The sequence below is a fragment of the Pteropus medius genome, unplaced genomic scaffold, assembly GCF_902729225.1.
Source record: "Pteropus medius unplaced genomic scaffold, Ma_sr-lr_union100, whole genome shotgun sequence".
In the NCBI taxonomy this organism is placed as follows: Eukaryota; Metazoa; Chordata; class Mammalia; order Chiroptera; family Pteropodidae; genus Pteropus; species Pteropus medius.
In genome coordinates this window covers 63021-79363 of record NW_024351646.1, presented here as the reverse complement: position 1 = coordinate 79363, position 16343 = coordinate 63021, and the positions used below count along the sequence as shown (strand labels likewise).

General features: G+C 38.0%; 1 protein-coding gene across 1 annotated transcript; it reads left to right on the top strand.

Annotated features, from left to right (window-relative positions):
- Nucleotides 1-5940: 5940 nt before the first annotated feature.
- Nucleotides 5941-13986, top strand: LOC120587066 (P antigen family member 3). The gene is made up of 5 exons (XM_039843669.1): nt 5941-6657; nt 9990-10081; nt 10512-10620; nt 12772-12897; nt 13878-13986. Exons 2-5 carry the CDS (start codon nt 9998-10000, stop codon nt 13898-13900), a joined length of 342 nt encoding a protein of 113 aa, XP_039699603.1. The 5' UTR covers nt 5941-6657; nt 9990-9997; the 3' UTR covers nt 13901-13986.
- Nucleotides 13987-16343: the final 2357 nt, after the last annotated feature.

Genomic DNA, 16343 nt, shown 5'->3' with positions numbered 1-16343 from the left:
GACTTTGGGGGTTCTGTGAGTTTTAACGTGTATAGATTCATGTAACCACCACTACATTCAGGAAACATGACTGTTCCATTACCCTACGGAACTCTCATGTGCTGCCCCTTCATAGTCATACCCTCACACACAAATATGGCCAATTGATATATTACAAAGTGTGCCTATCCCTGTTCCAATATCACACTATCTTGCTTACTGTAGTTTTATAGTAATTCCGAAAATCCAAGTTAGTCCTCCAATTTTGTTCTTCCTTTTCAAAATGATTTTGACAGTTCTAGTTCCTTTGCTTTTCTATGTACATTTTAGAATCATTAGTCTGCATCTACAAAAAAATCCTGCTGGAATTTCGATTAGAATTGCATTAAATCTGTAGATCAATTTGGGAACAATTGACATCTTAACTATATTGAATCTGTCAACTCATGAAGATAGTAAGTCTTCTCATTTATTTAGGTCTTTTAATTCTTCGATCAGCTTCTTGTAGTTTTCAACATTCACAGATCCTGTACATGTTTTGTTAGATTTCTTTTGAGGAGCTATTGTAAAAAAATTATTGCGCGTTTAAAAAAAATTTAGTTTACATTGTTCGTTGCTGTATATAAAAATATGCTCGAGCGGGTGGCTCTGTAGTGTAGTGGTTAGCACATCTGCTTTACACGCAGAAGGTCTTGGGTTCCTGCTGCAGGTGGAGCCACGGACCATACCCCGGGTGCGCCGGGTGCGCGGGGTGTGCCAGTCCCCAGTGCAGCGAGTGTGTGAGAGGAGATGCCCTGTCTTCAGAGATCCAGTTCTTAAGGGGAAATGGCAACATCCGTAGGTCAGTGGTGGAAGTGTGGGGCGGGGGGAATTAAAGAGGGGAAAAATATGCTTCATATTTTGTGCTGAGCTTGTATTCTGCAATGTTGCTAAACTCACTTATTCTAATATTTAAAAATAAATTCCATGGGATTTTCTCTGCAGATAATCGCGCTGCCTGAGAATTGGGGTGGTTTTATTTCCTTCTTCTCAAACTGTAAGCCATTTATGTCTTTTCCTTGCCTTGCTGAACTGGCTAGGATTTCCAATACAATGTTAAATAACAAGAGTGAGAGTGGACGTTCTTGCCTCATTTCTGATTTTAGGAAGAAAGCATTGAGTATCTAATACGATCTGCTCTGGTAGAGAAAATCGCACATGTTATCACAATTCATCGCTGGATGAACGAACTGTGTGACTCCACTGGGAAAGGACTCTTAGAAGCTCATGCTGCTTTCCTCTGGATCTCACCCCATGCACTTTTACCTTTTGCTGATTTTACTTAGTATCCTTAAGTTGTAATAAATCTTAAGCCATGAGTACAGCTTTATACTGAGTTCTGTGAATCCTCTTTGCAAATAATTGAACCTGGGGTGGTCTCGGGGATCCCCAACGCAAGTGCATATACATTATAAATTATGCATTCTTGGTGAATTTTTATCAATTTGTAATATCTCTCGTTATCCTTGCTAATTTTCTTTGTCCTGTAGTTTGTAGGATATTAATAGTGTCACTCAAGCTTTCTTTTTTGAAAAAATGTTTATTTTTCAATTATAGTTGACATTCAATATTATTTTACATGTTTCAAGTGTACAGTATAGTGGTTAGACGTTTATATAATTTACAAAGTGATTCCCCCCAATTAGTCTACTTACCCACCTGGCATTATATATTGTTATTACAATATTATTGACTATATTCCCTATGGACTGTTTCTAACTAACAATTTGTCCCCCACCCCAGAATCCCCTACCATCTGGCAATCACCACTTTGTTCTCTGTATTTATGAGTCTGTCTTCATTTTATTTGTTTATTTTGTTCTTTAGATTCCACATAGAGGTGAAATCATATGGTATTTGCCTTTCTCTGTCTGACTTGTTTCACTAGTCAAGCTTTCTTTTCATTAGTGTTTATTTGGTATATCTTTTTCCATCCTTTTATTTTTACCTACCTATATTATTATATTTAAAGTGAGTTTATTGTACATAATAGTTGGGTCATGTTGCTTTTTTTTTTAAAGAAAAAATCCATTGTTATAATCTTTGATTTATAGTCTTATAATCTTTGACTTTGGTGAGTTAGACCTTTACACTTAAGGCAATTAGTAGTATGTTTGGATTTATGTGTAGCATTTTGTCATTTGTTTTCTGTTTCTTCCCTCTGTTTTCTGTCTCTCTGCTTTCTCGTTTTCCTTTGGGTTATTTGAACATCTTTTAGCATCCCTTTTATCTATTGTGTTTTTGACCGTGTCTCTTCATATACTTTTTAAAGTGATTCATCTAGGAATTAAAATAGACATAGTTAACTCTTCATAGCCTACTGAGATTCAGTATTTTTACCATTTCACATGGAATGTAGAACTCTTACCACCATATACATCCTTTTAGTCTCCCTCTTTATGTTATAGTTATCTTATATATTACATCCACATACACTGAAACCCCATCAATGATTTAATTTTTACTTTCAATCCTCAAATAAATTTTAATTATTCAAAAGGAGAAGAATAGTCTATTATATTTGGCCAAATATTTACCCATTTCTGTTGCTCTTCCTTCATTCCTGATGTTCCAAGTTTCCTTCTGGTATAATTTTCCTTCTGTCTGAAGAATTTCAATTACAATTCCTGTAAGTCTGCTAACAACACATTCTTTTTGTTTTCCAGCATCGGCGAATGTCTTTTATAGGTGTTCATTCCTGAAGGATATTTTGCTGGATGTAGAATTCTGGATTTACAGTTCTTTTCTTTTAGCATTTAAAAAATGTTGATACACTTCCTACTGGTCTCCATGATTTCTGGTGAGAGTTCTGCAGTCCTTTGAGTCATTTTTCCAAGTAATGCACTCATTTTTCTCTGGTTGCTTTCAAGATTATTTTGCCTGTAGTTTTCAGCAGTTTGATTATGGTATGTCTGGGCGTGGTTTTCCTTGGGTCTATTCTGTTTGGTATTTGCTGAGCTTCTTGAATCTGGTTTACATATTTTGCAAAATTTGCGAAGTTTCTAGCAATTATTACTTAAAAATATTTTTAATTACCATACTCTTTCACTTCTTCTAGGTTTCTGATAAAAATTATAGATGTTTTAGTATTTTACCATAGGTCCTTCAGATTCTGTTCATTTTTCTTTCAATCTCTGAACCCATCCAGTAAGATTTTAATTTTATCATATTGTTCATTTCTAAATTTCCATTTGTTTCCTCTTTAAATATATTTATTCTTTGGGTGTGTCTATTTTAATCAATCAATTAATTAATTAATTATTTTAAAACTTTTTAAAAAAAGTTTATTGGGGTAACATAGGTTAATACAATTATATAATTTTCAGGTGTACATTATAATTTGACATCTATATATTCTATTGTGTGATTACCACCCAGAGTCCAGTTTCCTTCAGCTACCATATATTTGATCCCCTTTACCCAATTCGCCCTCCCCCAATAACCCTATATTTGACTCCCTTTACCATGTCTACCTCTTCCCTCCTCCCCCATTCCCTACCCTCTGGTAACCACTAGCCCATTGTCCATGTCCCTGAGTCTCTATCTTGTTCACTTGTTGTTTTTAGGTTTATATCCCACATATAAGTGATATCATGTAGTTTTCAACTTTTTCTTTCTGGCTTATTTCGCTTAGCATGGTTATCTCAAGGTCCATCCATGTTGTCGCAAATGGCAGTATTTCATCTCTTCTTATGGCTGAGTAATATTCCATTGTATATATGTACCACAGCTTCTTTAGCCAATCATCTATCATAGGACACTTTGGTTGCTTCCATGTACTGGCCACTGTGAATAATGCTGCTATGAACATTGGTGTGCAAATATCTTTTCGGATATAAGTTTTCAAGTTTTGGGGTAAATACCCAGTAGAAGGATTGCTGGATCATATGGTAGATCAATTCTTAGTTATTTTGAGGAACCACCATACTGTCTTCCATAGTGGCTGTACCAATTTGCAGTCCCACTAGCAGTGTATGAGGGTTCCTTTTTCTCTGCATCATCGCCAACATTTGTTATTACTTGTCCTGTTGATTATAGCTATTCTAACAGGTGTGAGATGGTATTTCATTGTGGTTTTGATTTGCATTTCCCTAATAGCTAGCGATGTTGAGCATCTTTTCATATATTTGTTGGCCATTCGTATGTCCTCTAGGGCGAAGTGTCTGTTCAGATCCTCTGCCCATTTTTTGATTGGATCTTTTTTTTTGTTGTTGTTGTCGTTATTTAGTTGTATGAGTTTTTTGTATATTTTAGATATTAGGCCCTTATTGGAGGCGTTGCTTGCAAATATATTTTCCCATTTGGATGGTTGTCTCTTTACCTTGTTGACGGTTTCTTTTGCTGAGCAGAAGCTTTTTAGTTTGATGTAGTCCCATTCATTTATTTTAGCTTTTACTTCTCTTGCCTCTGAGATCAAATTCATAAAATGCTCTTTAAGTCCAAGGTCCATGAGTTTCGTTCCTACGTTGTCTTCTATGCAGTTCGGGGTCTCTTGTGCTTCCATACAAATCTGATGATTTTTTGTTCCATTTCTTTAAAAAATGCTGATGGGATTTTGATGGGGATTGCATTAAATCTGTATAATGGTTTAGGTAATAAGGTCATTTTAACTATGTTGATTCTTCCAATGCAAGAACACGGAATATCTTTCCAGTTTTTTGTATCTTCTTTGATTTCTTTTAATAGTGTCTTGTAGTTTTCATTATATAGGTCCTTCACATGTTTTGTTAGATTTATTCCTAGGTATTTTATTCTTTTTGTTGCAATTGCAAAAGGAATTATTTTTTCTACTTCTTTTTCTGACACTTCATTATTAGAGCATAAGAATGCTATGGATTTTTGAATGTTGATTTTGTATCTAGAAACTTTACTATATTTGCTTATTGTTTCTAGTAGTGTTCTTATGGAGTTTTTAGGGTTTTCTAATATAGAATCATGTCGTCCGCAAATAGTGACAGTTAGACTTCTTCGTTTCCTATTTGGATGCCTTTTATATCTTTCTCTTGCCTGATTGCACTCGCTAGGACCTCCAAATAACAGTGGTGCTAGTAGACAGCCTTGCCTTGTTCCTGATCTTAGAGGGAAGGTTTTTAGTTTTTCATCATTAAGTATAATTGGCTGAGGGCTTGTCATATATGGCCTTTATTTTATTAAGGTATTTTCATTCTATACCGATTTTGTTAAGTGTTTTGATAAATGGGTGCTGTATCTTGTCAAAGGCTTTTTCTGCATTTATTGATATGATCATATGATTCTTATTTTTTAATTTGTTTATGTGGTGTATCACATCAATCGATTTGCGTATGTTGAATCATCCCTGTGCCTCTGGGATGAAGCCCACTTGATCGTGGTGTGTAATCTTTTTAATATGTTGCTGTATTTGGTTCGCTAGTATCTTATTTAGGATTTTTGCATCTGTGTTCATGAGAGATATTGGTCTGCAGTTTTCTTTTTTTGTGTTATCTTTACCAGGTTTTGGTATCACTGTGATAGTGGCCTCATAAAATGAGTTGAGAAGTATTTCCTCTTCTTCAATTTTTTGGAAGAGTTTGAGGAGAATAGGTATTAAATCTTCTTTGAATGTTTGGTAGAATTTGCTGGTGAAGCCATCTGATCCTGGACTTTTACTTTTTGGTAGATTTTTGATGATTGTTTCAATTTCCGTATTGCTGATCATTCTATTTAGATTCTCCAGTTCTTCTTGATTCAGTCTAGGATCGTTGTATTTTTCTAAGTACTGGTCCGTTTCTTCTAGGTTATTACATTTGTTGTTATATGCTTTTTCATAGTATTTTTGTATGGTCCTTTGTACTTCTGCAGTGTCTTTTGTAATTTCCCCTCTTTCATCCCTGATTTTGTTTATTTGTGTCCTTTCTCTTTTTTTCTTTAGTGAATCTAGCCAGGTTTTTGTGAATTTTATTAACCTTTTCAAAGAACCAGCTCTTTATTGCATTTACTTTTTAAAATATTTTTGTCGAGCCAAGACTTTCTATTTTTCTATTCTATTTGTTTCAAAAGAATTCATGATTGCTTTAAAGACTGTCAGATATTCCCAACCCCTCAGTTTTCCTGCACTGGTGTCCATTGATTGTCTTTCCCATGTTAGTTGAGATTTTCCTTGTCATTCTATTTTAGTGTATGTGCTGCCAAAATGAGCATTCCTAGTCATTTATATTCTGAGTAGTTTTGATTTATATGCTGAATATTTTGAATATTAGGTATTAAGACTCTTAGTCTTATGTAAGTCTTGTGGAATATGTTGTCATTTGTTTTAGTAGGCATTTACCACTATTCATAGGCAGTCACTGTACCCCTTGTTGTTGTGGCAGGGTGAGGACAAGAAAGGACTGTGGGCCATGAAGGGATGTGGTCAGATGAAGGTGGGGAAGACTTTGGGGCTTTACTTGAGGTGTCTGAGTCCTCAAGATATAAGGAAGTGCCCTCGGAGTATGGACTCGGGAGTCTTCGGTTGGGCCCGTATGTGGGCGGGGAAACCAGCCCACGCAGAGCACGCAGGACGCAGTGCACATGCTCAGTACCGTGAGCGTTCCTAGCGGCCATTGGCGTGGGCGGTGTGCAAGGTTCGGCGCGCGGAACTGTGCACGTCTGATTTCTTTTTCGTTGGCTGAGACTCAACTGGTAAGTCCTCGGATCCATTCTCCACAGAATTGAAGTGTGAGTGTGATGGGAGAGCCAGAGGGTTTTGTGCAATTGGGTCAGCCCGATCTGTGGCCTCCGGGGAGGAAGGTCCTCGACGTTGTCTTTAAGGCATAGTGACCACCATGGCCCTTGAGGTGGTCAGGCAAGGGAGGATGGAGTACCGCAGATTGGAGAGGATCAGATGAAGATGGGGAGAGACTTATGTTCGTTATTTGAGGTATCTGAGTCGTGGATGCATCAGGATTGCCCCACAGAGAAAGACTCGGGAGTCCTCGGTGGGGCCCGTAGGAGGGCGGGGAAAGAAGCCCAGGCAGTGCGCGCAGGATACAGTGCGCATGTGCACACCTAGTGCCGTGCGGCATCCCATCGGTTTTTGGTGTGAACCGTGTGCAAGGTTTGGTGTGCCGAGCTGTGAGGGTCGTGTCTTACTGTCTGGTTTCTTTCTCGTTGGCTGAGACTCAACTGGTAGGTTCCCAGAACTGTTCTTCATGGAGTTTGTGAGTGAGTGTGAGGGGAGAGTCAGCAAGTTTCGTGCGATCGGATTGGCCCGATCTCTGGCCTCCAAGGAGGAAGGCCCTCAAGGTTGTCTTTAAGGCGTAGCAGCCACCACGATCCGTGTTGTTATGATGAGGCTGTGATAGGGGAGGGTGGCGGGCCGCAGAGAGGGCAGTCAGACGAAGATGGGAGACTTGTGTTTGTTATTTGAGGTGTCTGGGTTATGGATATAACAAGATTGGCCCACAGAAGACAGATTCAGGAGCCCGTGGTCGGGGTTGTAAAGGGGCGGGGAAACCAGCCCATACAGCGCGCGGGACGCCGCACGCATGCCTAGTGCTATACGCCATCCCATCGGTCTTTGGTGTGCGCGGTGTGCAAGGTTCAGTGTGCCCAGCTGTGTGCATCGCGTCTGTCTGGTTTCTTTCTCGTTGACTTGAGACTCAACTGGTAGGCCCTCGGATCTATTTTCCAAGGAGTTTAAGCGTGAGCGGATGTGAAAGGAGGCAGTGCACTTCATGTACGTAGGGTTGGTGTGACCTCAGGAGGAAAGTCCTGGAGGTTTTTTTCTACCGTAACGCATAGTGGTCACCATGGCCCTTGTCTTGGTGATGGGGCTGGATCAAGGGAGGACAGAGTGCTGTGGATGGGAAAGGCTCAGATGAAGATGGAGACTTATGTTTGTTCTTTGAGGTATCTGAGTCATGGATGCATTGGGATTGGCAGACAGGATAGATTTGGGAGTCCTCAGTCGGGCCCATAAGGGGGCGGGAAGAACAGCTCATACAGCGCGTGGGACAGCCCATGTAGTGTGCATGTCCAGTGCCATGCACCATGTTGCCAATTGGTGTGGGCGGTGTGTAAGGTTAGGGGCCCCGAGCCTGCGGGTTGCGTCTCACCGTCTGGTTTCTTGTTGGCTGAGACTTAATTGGTAGGTCCTCATATTCATTCTCCATGGAGTTTTAGTGTGAGTGAGTGCATGAGTCTCCAACCCCTGGTACCGGTCCGTGGCTTGTTAAGAACTGGGCTGCACAGCAGGAGGTGAGTGGTGGGCTAGCGAACTAAGCTTCATCTGAATTTGCAGCTGCTCCCCAAGCTCTAGGGTCACCACCTCAGCTCCATCTCAGATCATCAGGCATTAGATTCTCATAGTAGCAGCAGTCCCTAGTGCCAAAACGGTTGGGGACCGCCGATGTCAGTGTGGGGAGAGCCAGTGGATTTCAGGTGGATCAGCGTGACCTGTGGCCTCAAAGGAGGAAAGTCCTTGAGGTTGTTACTTTTCTTCTATAAGGTGTAGCTGCCACCATGGCCTTTGTAGTCGTGGCTGGCTTGGTCAAGGGAGGATGGTAGGCCACGGAGGTGAGGGGATCAGATGAAACTGAGGAGAGACTTATGGCATCTGGATAAGGCAGGCATCAAGATTTGACAGACTTGGGAGTCCTTGGTTGGCCTCATAAGGAAGTAGGGAAATCATCTCACACAGCATGTGTGGGATGCTGTGCGTAAGCACTTGCCTAGTGCCGTGTACCTTCCCATTGGTTATTGGCATGCGCTGTGTGCAAGGTTTGGGACACCGAGTTGTGGTCTTGGAGGAGGAAGGTCCTCGAGGTTGTCATCTTTTTCCTTTAAGACTCAGTGGCCACCATGGCTTTTGTCATTGTCATGGGGTTGGGATAAGATTAAGATGAGAGAGACTTGTGTTCATTATTTGAGGTGTCTGGGTCATGGAGGCACCTGGATTGGCCGATGGAAGGCAGACATCAGAGTCTTTTGTCCAAGGCTGTAAGGGGGCAAGGAAACCAGCTCATGCTGTGCAGTGGGACACTGTGCATGCGTACTGCCGCACGTTTTCCCATCACTGTGGGTGGTTTGTTAAGATTTGTGATGCTGAGCTGTGTGGGTTACATCTTACGGTCTAGTTTCATTCTCACTGGTTGAAACTCAACTTGTAGGTCCTCAGATCAATTCTTTTAGGAGTTTATGTGTGAATGAATGTTGAGAGGAGAGTCCAGCCAGCTTCATGTGGATTGAGGCACCTTTATTTGGCCTCTGAGGAGGAAGGTCCTCAAGGAATAGCATTCACATGGGGCCGGGATAAGGGAGGACATTGGACATGTAGTGGAGGAGTCAGATGAAGATGGGGAGAGTCTTGATAGTGTTATTTTTGGTATCTGGGTCCTAGAGACAACAGGAACTGCTCAGCATAGAATTGGGAGCCCTCATTGCGGCCCTAGGTAGGTGGCTTTGCAGATGGTAAAGTATGGGTCTGGATACCTGCATGCTTTGGGGTTGTGACTGTTCCCCAAGATTCATAGTGCACACAGCAGAGTGCTAAAATAGAGTGTCACATAGGGTCTATATTAGTCACTCAGCCCTGTCTATTTAGTGGAAAAATAGTCATAGACAATATGTATACAAATTAGTGTGGCCATGTGTCCCCAGAATACTTTATTGGGTATTGGGGGTGAGAAAGGGCTTAAATGAGTGTGCCACAAGTAGTTATTCAAGTTTTAATTTCTAGTAGTTTTTCTTGAATTATTTCTATGATAGTGAATCAAGTTGTGAAATGAAACCTCATTTGAAATGTGTTCTTGTCTTTTACTGTGTGTCTTAAGGTAATTTCTTTCAGTTTGGCCATGACATGAACAACTACTTTTTCAAGCTGTCAGATTTGGTTTGATTGGAAAGCATGCACAATTAAATTACCTTGTAAATTGAAAATATTTTTAATATTAAGAAATATACTTCACTATTTGGCCATGGAAATAGTCAAATAAAGTTATGCTCTGAGTTTTCTAAACCACTATTGTTTTCAGTGTGAAATATGAGTGAGCAACCAAGGTCAACATTCAAACCTAGAAGACATCGAGATGATGAAAAATCTTCCCAACTGGTTGGGCCTGTGGTTGTAAGTGCTTTAACATTTGATTTTTTTTAAATTAAAAATTTATTTATTTATTTCTGTAAAAATGTTGTCAAATTAGTATGGATACACTGATAAAGGACTTAATCCTGGAGGATTACATTCTGGAGTTGCCTGGATTGATGCTGTTACGTTCCTGGGAAATAACAGCTGATGACTCCTCGTGCTTATTAACAACAGATTGCACACATCCATCCCAATTTAGATGAAAATAGCTTCCAAAGTTCTTGTGGACAATTCTTTCCTTGGAGTAGCCCCTCTGAGGAAAGAGTAACTTAAGAACAAGTATATTGAATTATATTAGAGGAATATTTTTAGTTTTTATTTAGCCAAGTATATCTATGTATTCTGTGTATTTATAACATCGGTGTAAATTAATAATAAAACTTTTCATTATGCACACATACACTCCTAGGCCAAGCAGCCCAGTGATGAGCAACCTCAACAAGAGAAGCCACCAACTGTGAGTCAGGATATTACTCTTGATCAAGAGAGAGAAGTTGAAAAAACACCTGTGGTTCAAGGTGAAGGGAAAGGGAAGAAGAATGCTTGTTGGGTTTCTGTGCGTTTGCTTGTGCCTCATACATTATCTATATCAGTAACAGGAGAAAAGAAAACAATAGAAAGGGATCTCAAACATTGCCTGAAAATTGGCCAAATGAAGAGAGTATAGTTTGCAGTTTCAGGCAGTTCCTAACTAAATGTCCCCCATTTTATAAATGAGGAAATTGAGGCTCAAGGATTGTTTCTCAAAGAATACCTGATGGTTGAATACAAAATTTGTATTTCATTCTAAAGTTTGTGTTTTCCTACCACCTATGCTGCTGTAAAAAAAGTGATTTTGCTTAAAACTTAAATGTCTGTGCTGTAATATAGCTCAGTACTGGCCCAGGAATAGATAATTCAATGGAATGGGATAGACTCAGGAAATGAGTCAATGAATGATGGCCACTGTTTCTGTATTTGGTATTTTTATATGGTAGGTTTGATAAAAGCTAGATAATTCAGAATATTGGCATATAAGTAGTTGGTTTAGTAAGCTTTTTAAATTGGCTTTTGAAAGGCAGATAAATCCTGTGGTTAGGAAAATCAAAAGATTAATCTAAGATTAACATGAAACAATCTCAGATACGTGTAGTATTTTGAAGGAAAATATTTATATAACTTAGGCCACTGTTAAAGGTTTCTAAAATATGACAACAATGCCCATATCTTCCCATCCCACTTTCTTTTATCTCACTACAAAACAAGTATTTTGCTGTTATTTATTAATAATTTGCTGTTATTTTTGGTACTTCGTTTTACATGGGATTTAAGTTACATATAGGGCCTTTGGACCTAATTATAACTTCAGTTTATTTTTAACAAAATAAGTATTTGTTACCTTAATAGGGAGTGGGTGTCACAACTATAAGAGTTGTCATAGCCTCACGCATCCACTCGGCTTATCCTTCAGAAAACTACATTTTAATCATAATTGAAATGTTATTTATGGTAGTTGATCACTGCTGTACACTGATGGCAAAATACAAGAATTATACATATAGTTTGTCCTTAGCTTGTCATTTAAAATAAAAGTTTTGTAATACAGAAAAACAAATATGTAAAGTCCATTCCTAGTTGCTGTTAATTTGTAAAATAACTCCTTATTGAACTGTACACTTAAAAATGGTTAAGATGGTAAATTTTGTTTTAAACCATAGTTCAAGTAACTGCTGTCTTCCTGAAGTACAATGTAATTTATTACATATTCCTTTTAATTTTTTCTTTATATTACCAAAACATAAAATTTACAGAAATGGTAATTACAAGAATAGATGTTAACTCATACTTTTCACCTAGAGTCACTGATTGTTAATAGTTCCTATTACATTGGTATCATATCCTTTCCTCTTCACACACTTATAGATGTTTACTACTAATGTTGAAATGTTAAATTTCAACTCTTATGAACCAAGTACTTTAGTGTACATATAATAAGAACAAAGAGAAAGGTTATTCCCTTGGTTAACCACTGTACAATTAACAAAATCTGGAATTTTACAATGAGAAAATGCAGTCATTTAATATATGTAGTATACATTCAAATTTCCCCAGTTGTCCTGATAATTTCCTTCATACGAATTTTTTTTTTTTGATTCAGAGTCTAGTCTAGGATCATACATTGCATTTAGTTGTCATGTCTTCTATTTAGCCTTCTTTATGTGCAATACTTTAATTTTTTTTTTTGTCATTCATGATACATTTTTGAAGAGGGCAGAACAGTTGGTTTGCAGAATGTTCACCAATTGGGCTTTATTATTTTTTAGGACTTTTTTCACTCGATCTATTCATGCCATGTGACAAGCTAAGTACTAATGAGGGATATGATTTCAGCTTTGAAATCACAATCTAGTTAGACTTGATAACATCACGGATAAGTACAAGTACAGTACAGATAAGCACAAAGTACCTGAGTTTTCTGAGGTCAGTTTTGGGACAAGAAGAGGGTAATAAAAACCTGCTTTCTAAAAAGTTTCTGGAAACAGACTCCTAAATTAATGTACTTGTGATTCTTATGCATCACATTTATTACCACACTGGCCTGAGACTTTAATAACACAGAAAATGAATCTTATTTCCTTATCCATAGCTCATATTTTGTTTCTTAAATTGATAACCTTTTCATTTGCAAGGGTCTGCCCTGGAAGCTACTCTACAGGAACTGGCTTATCCGAAGACTGGGCGTGAGCGTGGAGATGGTCCTGATGTCAAGGGGAGGAGTCTGTTAAATCTGGAGCCCATTAGAATGCCAGAAGCAGGTATGTTATCCATTAAGCATGCACATTATAGGATGTCTGTTTTCTACAATATTATATTTTTAATAACATATAGAGCAGGGTTCCCCAACCCTCAGGCCATGGACCGGACCAGTGAATTGACTGTCCATGCTAGAAGATCAAGATCAACTGCTTGAGATTGCAAGCAACCGTGGTCTTAATAGTATGTTAGAGACAATTTCAAATACACACACACATACATATATACACCTGTATGTTTGCCTTTTCAAGTTGCTTTTTTCCTCTCCCTGAACCCTCTTCCTTCCACGATTTCATGTTACCTTTGATAGTAATGGCTTAAAACTAGTATGACCATATAATTTATTATATAAATTGGAATGATTTTAAAAATGTGAAGAGTCACTATTCATAATTATAGCAGTAGTATGGACAGGGACACATGGTTATGCGACCTAAAGCAACCACATAAGGGCTAAACTAGCTTAAAGGAACAGTTTTGCGTTTTTCCACAATAGAGCCAAAACAAATACAATGTTAGCCTTTCTATTTATTTCACTTGAGAAGTTCCAAACATGACATTACTGTTTTAGATGTCCTATATTCAGAATATATTTTCAAGTCAAAACATTTAAATATTTCCAAAAAGTTTCTTTTCTTAGGTTTTTCATTTGTTGTTTGATTGGATTTTTACTAAAAGTATAATTTTTTGCTTTCTACATAATGATGCATTAGTTTGAAATGATGCATTAGTTTTAATCTGACATGAACTTGAACAGTCTTTATCTGTACAGAGTAGTGCATTTAACAAATATTGTTCATGTGCCTGAAAGTCTGCCTTTGAAATCTCTATAGAGGTTTAACTGGACGTAAGACAAAGATTCACCTTTAGAGTTCTGGTTTTAGTCCATTTTATAAAACTAAAATGTAGTATCCTTTGTATGCTTTTAGTGTCATCTAAATTAAGTTTTATTAAGTAATATTCCCAACTATTTATCTTACAGGGGAAGGACAACCACAGATTTAAATGAAGATAAGCTGAAACCATGCAGGCTATTCCTGTGTTGGAAATTTGACTTAAAATTCTCTCAATAAAGATTTGCAGTTTTGTCCAAAGAAACCTAGCAGGTCTTTTGTTAATTATTTTCCTAAGTATTTGATGCTATTAAGAATTGTATGTTTTTTTGAAAATTTATATTTTGTCTGAACTGGTATGTAGAGATACAATTTTTGTATATTGCTTTTTCTATCCAGCAGCCTTGCTTAATATACTTATTCCACACATTTACCTTTAGGGTCTTCAGTTTTCAGCATACATGATCATATCATCTTTGAATAATAATTTTGTTTCTTGTCATTTTAAACATTAAATCTTTTATTTCCTTTTTTTCATTTTTTCATTTCATGGCATTGGGCAGACCCACCTAGTGATAGTGGACCATCCTTGACTTACCCTGTTAGAAAAATTTTCAACATTTCACCATATTTATTGTACTTTTTGTGGATACACTTTATCAGAGTAAAGTTATTCTATTCCTAGTTTGCTAAGAGTATGCATCTTGAATCTATAGTGCATTTATTGAGATAAGATTTTTCTCTGTTAATCTGTTAGTATGCTGAATTACATAAGTAAGTTTCTATGATTAAACAAACTTTGACTTAGGGGGAGAAATTGGTCACATTATCCTTCTGAATAATAATTTTTCTAGGATGTTTATGTATGACCTCCTGGGCAATATTAGCCTATACTTTTATTTCGTGGGCTCTCTTGGACCTTGGTACCAAGGTTACACTAGATTCATACAATGAATTGGTATGTAAAATCTCTTCTAGTCTCTGGAGTGAAAGTCTCTGGAAGGCTTGGAGGAATGTAGTGCTAGGCTTTCCCAGGTTCAGATGCTTCTGGATTGCATTTCTTTTTTAGTATTGGACCCTACTTTATGGGGCAGTGAGAGAAGGGGAAGCTCCAGGTCCCCATGACTTCAGCCTTTGTGAGGTACCCATCTTTCCTGCAAGATAATTACAATAATGCTGTCACTCTGAAAGCAACCTGTTCCTGCTTTTATGCTGACATTAATACACACAGTTAGTTAAAAGTTGGCTCTATTAGCTTGCCTGGATAATTTCAGTCTCTGCTACATGATTGGGCTGACCAAACCCTGAGCTATGTACGATTATGACAATAGCTCCATTTATCGAGTCTTTAATAATAACAGGAAATAACACACAGGGTGTGTACTATCTAATAGCCACTTCTTTGTATTAGGTTCTGTACATGTATGACCTTATCAAATCCTCACAAGGAGGTTAAGTCAGAGTTTACACAAAATTGGTAATCTCTGACTCCAGTAGGAAACATTGGAGGATTCAAATTATAAGTTCAAAATCCTTGTTCTTTTCTGAGTAAAATTTCCTGAAAGTGTTGAGTACAGAACTGGTGGTGTCAATATGACTTTAGTTGTAATCTGATGTTTTTATAAAAAATTTAAATATATGTGTGTACTTTTATTTGACTTAAAAGGCATTGTTCTTTCCTTGAAGGGTTTCCCAACATGTGGCATGCAGACCTCACATGGTGTCTCAGTTGAAATCATTGATACAAACATTTAAAAATAACATGTTTTTCTTATTGTGCTATGGAAGTATATAACTAGAATACTAAAGCTATTTGGGACACTGGAAGACAGAGAAAAGAACTTATGCCACAAGCCTCATGGCAAAATGCCACAACATCCCCTGCACACATGCTTGTTTTTCAAAGTTATTCAGAGGTAGAGAGGGAGCAACTGCAAATCTCTTTTTACAGAATCCATCATTGGCCTGACAGTCACCAGATCTCACTCAGAAGCCTCCCAACTGCCCAATTCCAGTCTTATACCCCTGTTACTATACACAATGACAACAAGTTACATCTCTGAGCTCTTCATTTGTATCTTCACGCCCCAAACAGTTTTGAGAAGACCCTACTCAGAAACCATCTTGCTTAAAGTATGATACGGTGATACATACAGCAATTATTTGTCACTCATACAGAGGTTTAAAACTATTCTCTGACCCAAAAGGACTGAAAATCTGTTCAATTAAAAAGAGACTAAATGTAGGTATCTCTATTTGCTGCAAAATATATAAACAGTCCCTAGGCCATAGAACTGGGTGAGAGGATTAGAACCTGGGTAGAAGAGGGAAAGGAACCAGGGAGACTTGCTGAGGCAAAAATGACTTTGATCCTACCTACTCTCTCCTTAAAGGCTGTGGCATGAAATAGCCATGGGTTTCAGTACTGCCCCTGACACACACACTAGTGGTGGGAAAGGTTGCTACATCCTTAGGGACTTTCCCAATTTCTAAAATAATTACAATATGCTAAATGATTGCTATGATGAATAAGTGAGGTAAAATACTAATAAGTGTTTGCCATGGGGAATGTCATACTGGTAAGGCAAACAGACATAAGCAGAAGAGCAGTTGAA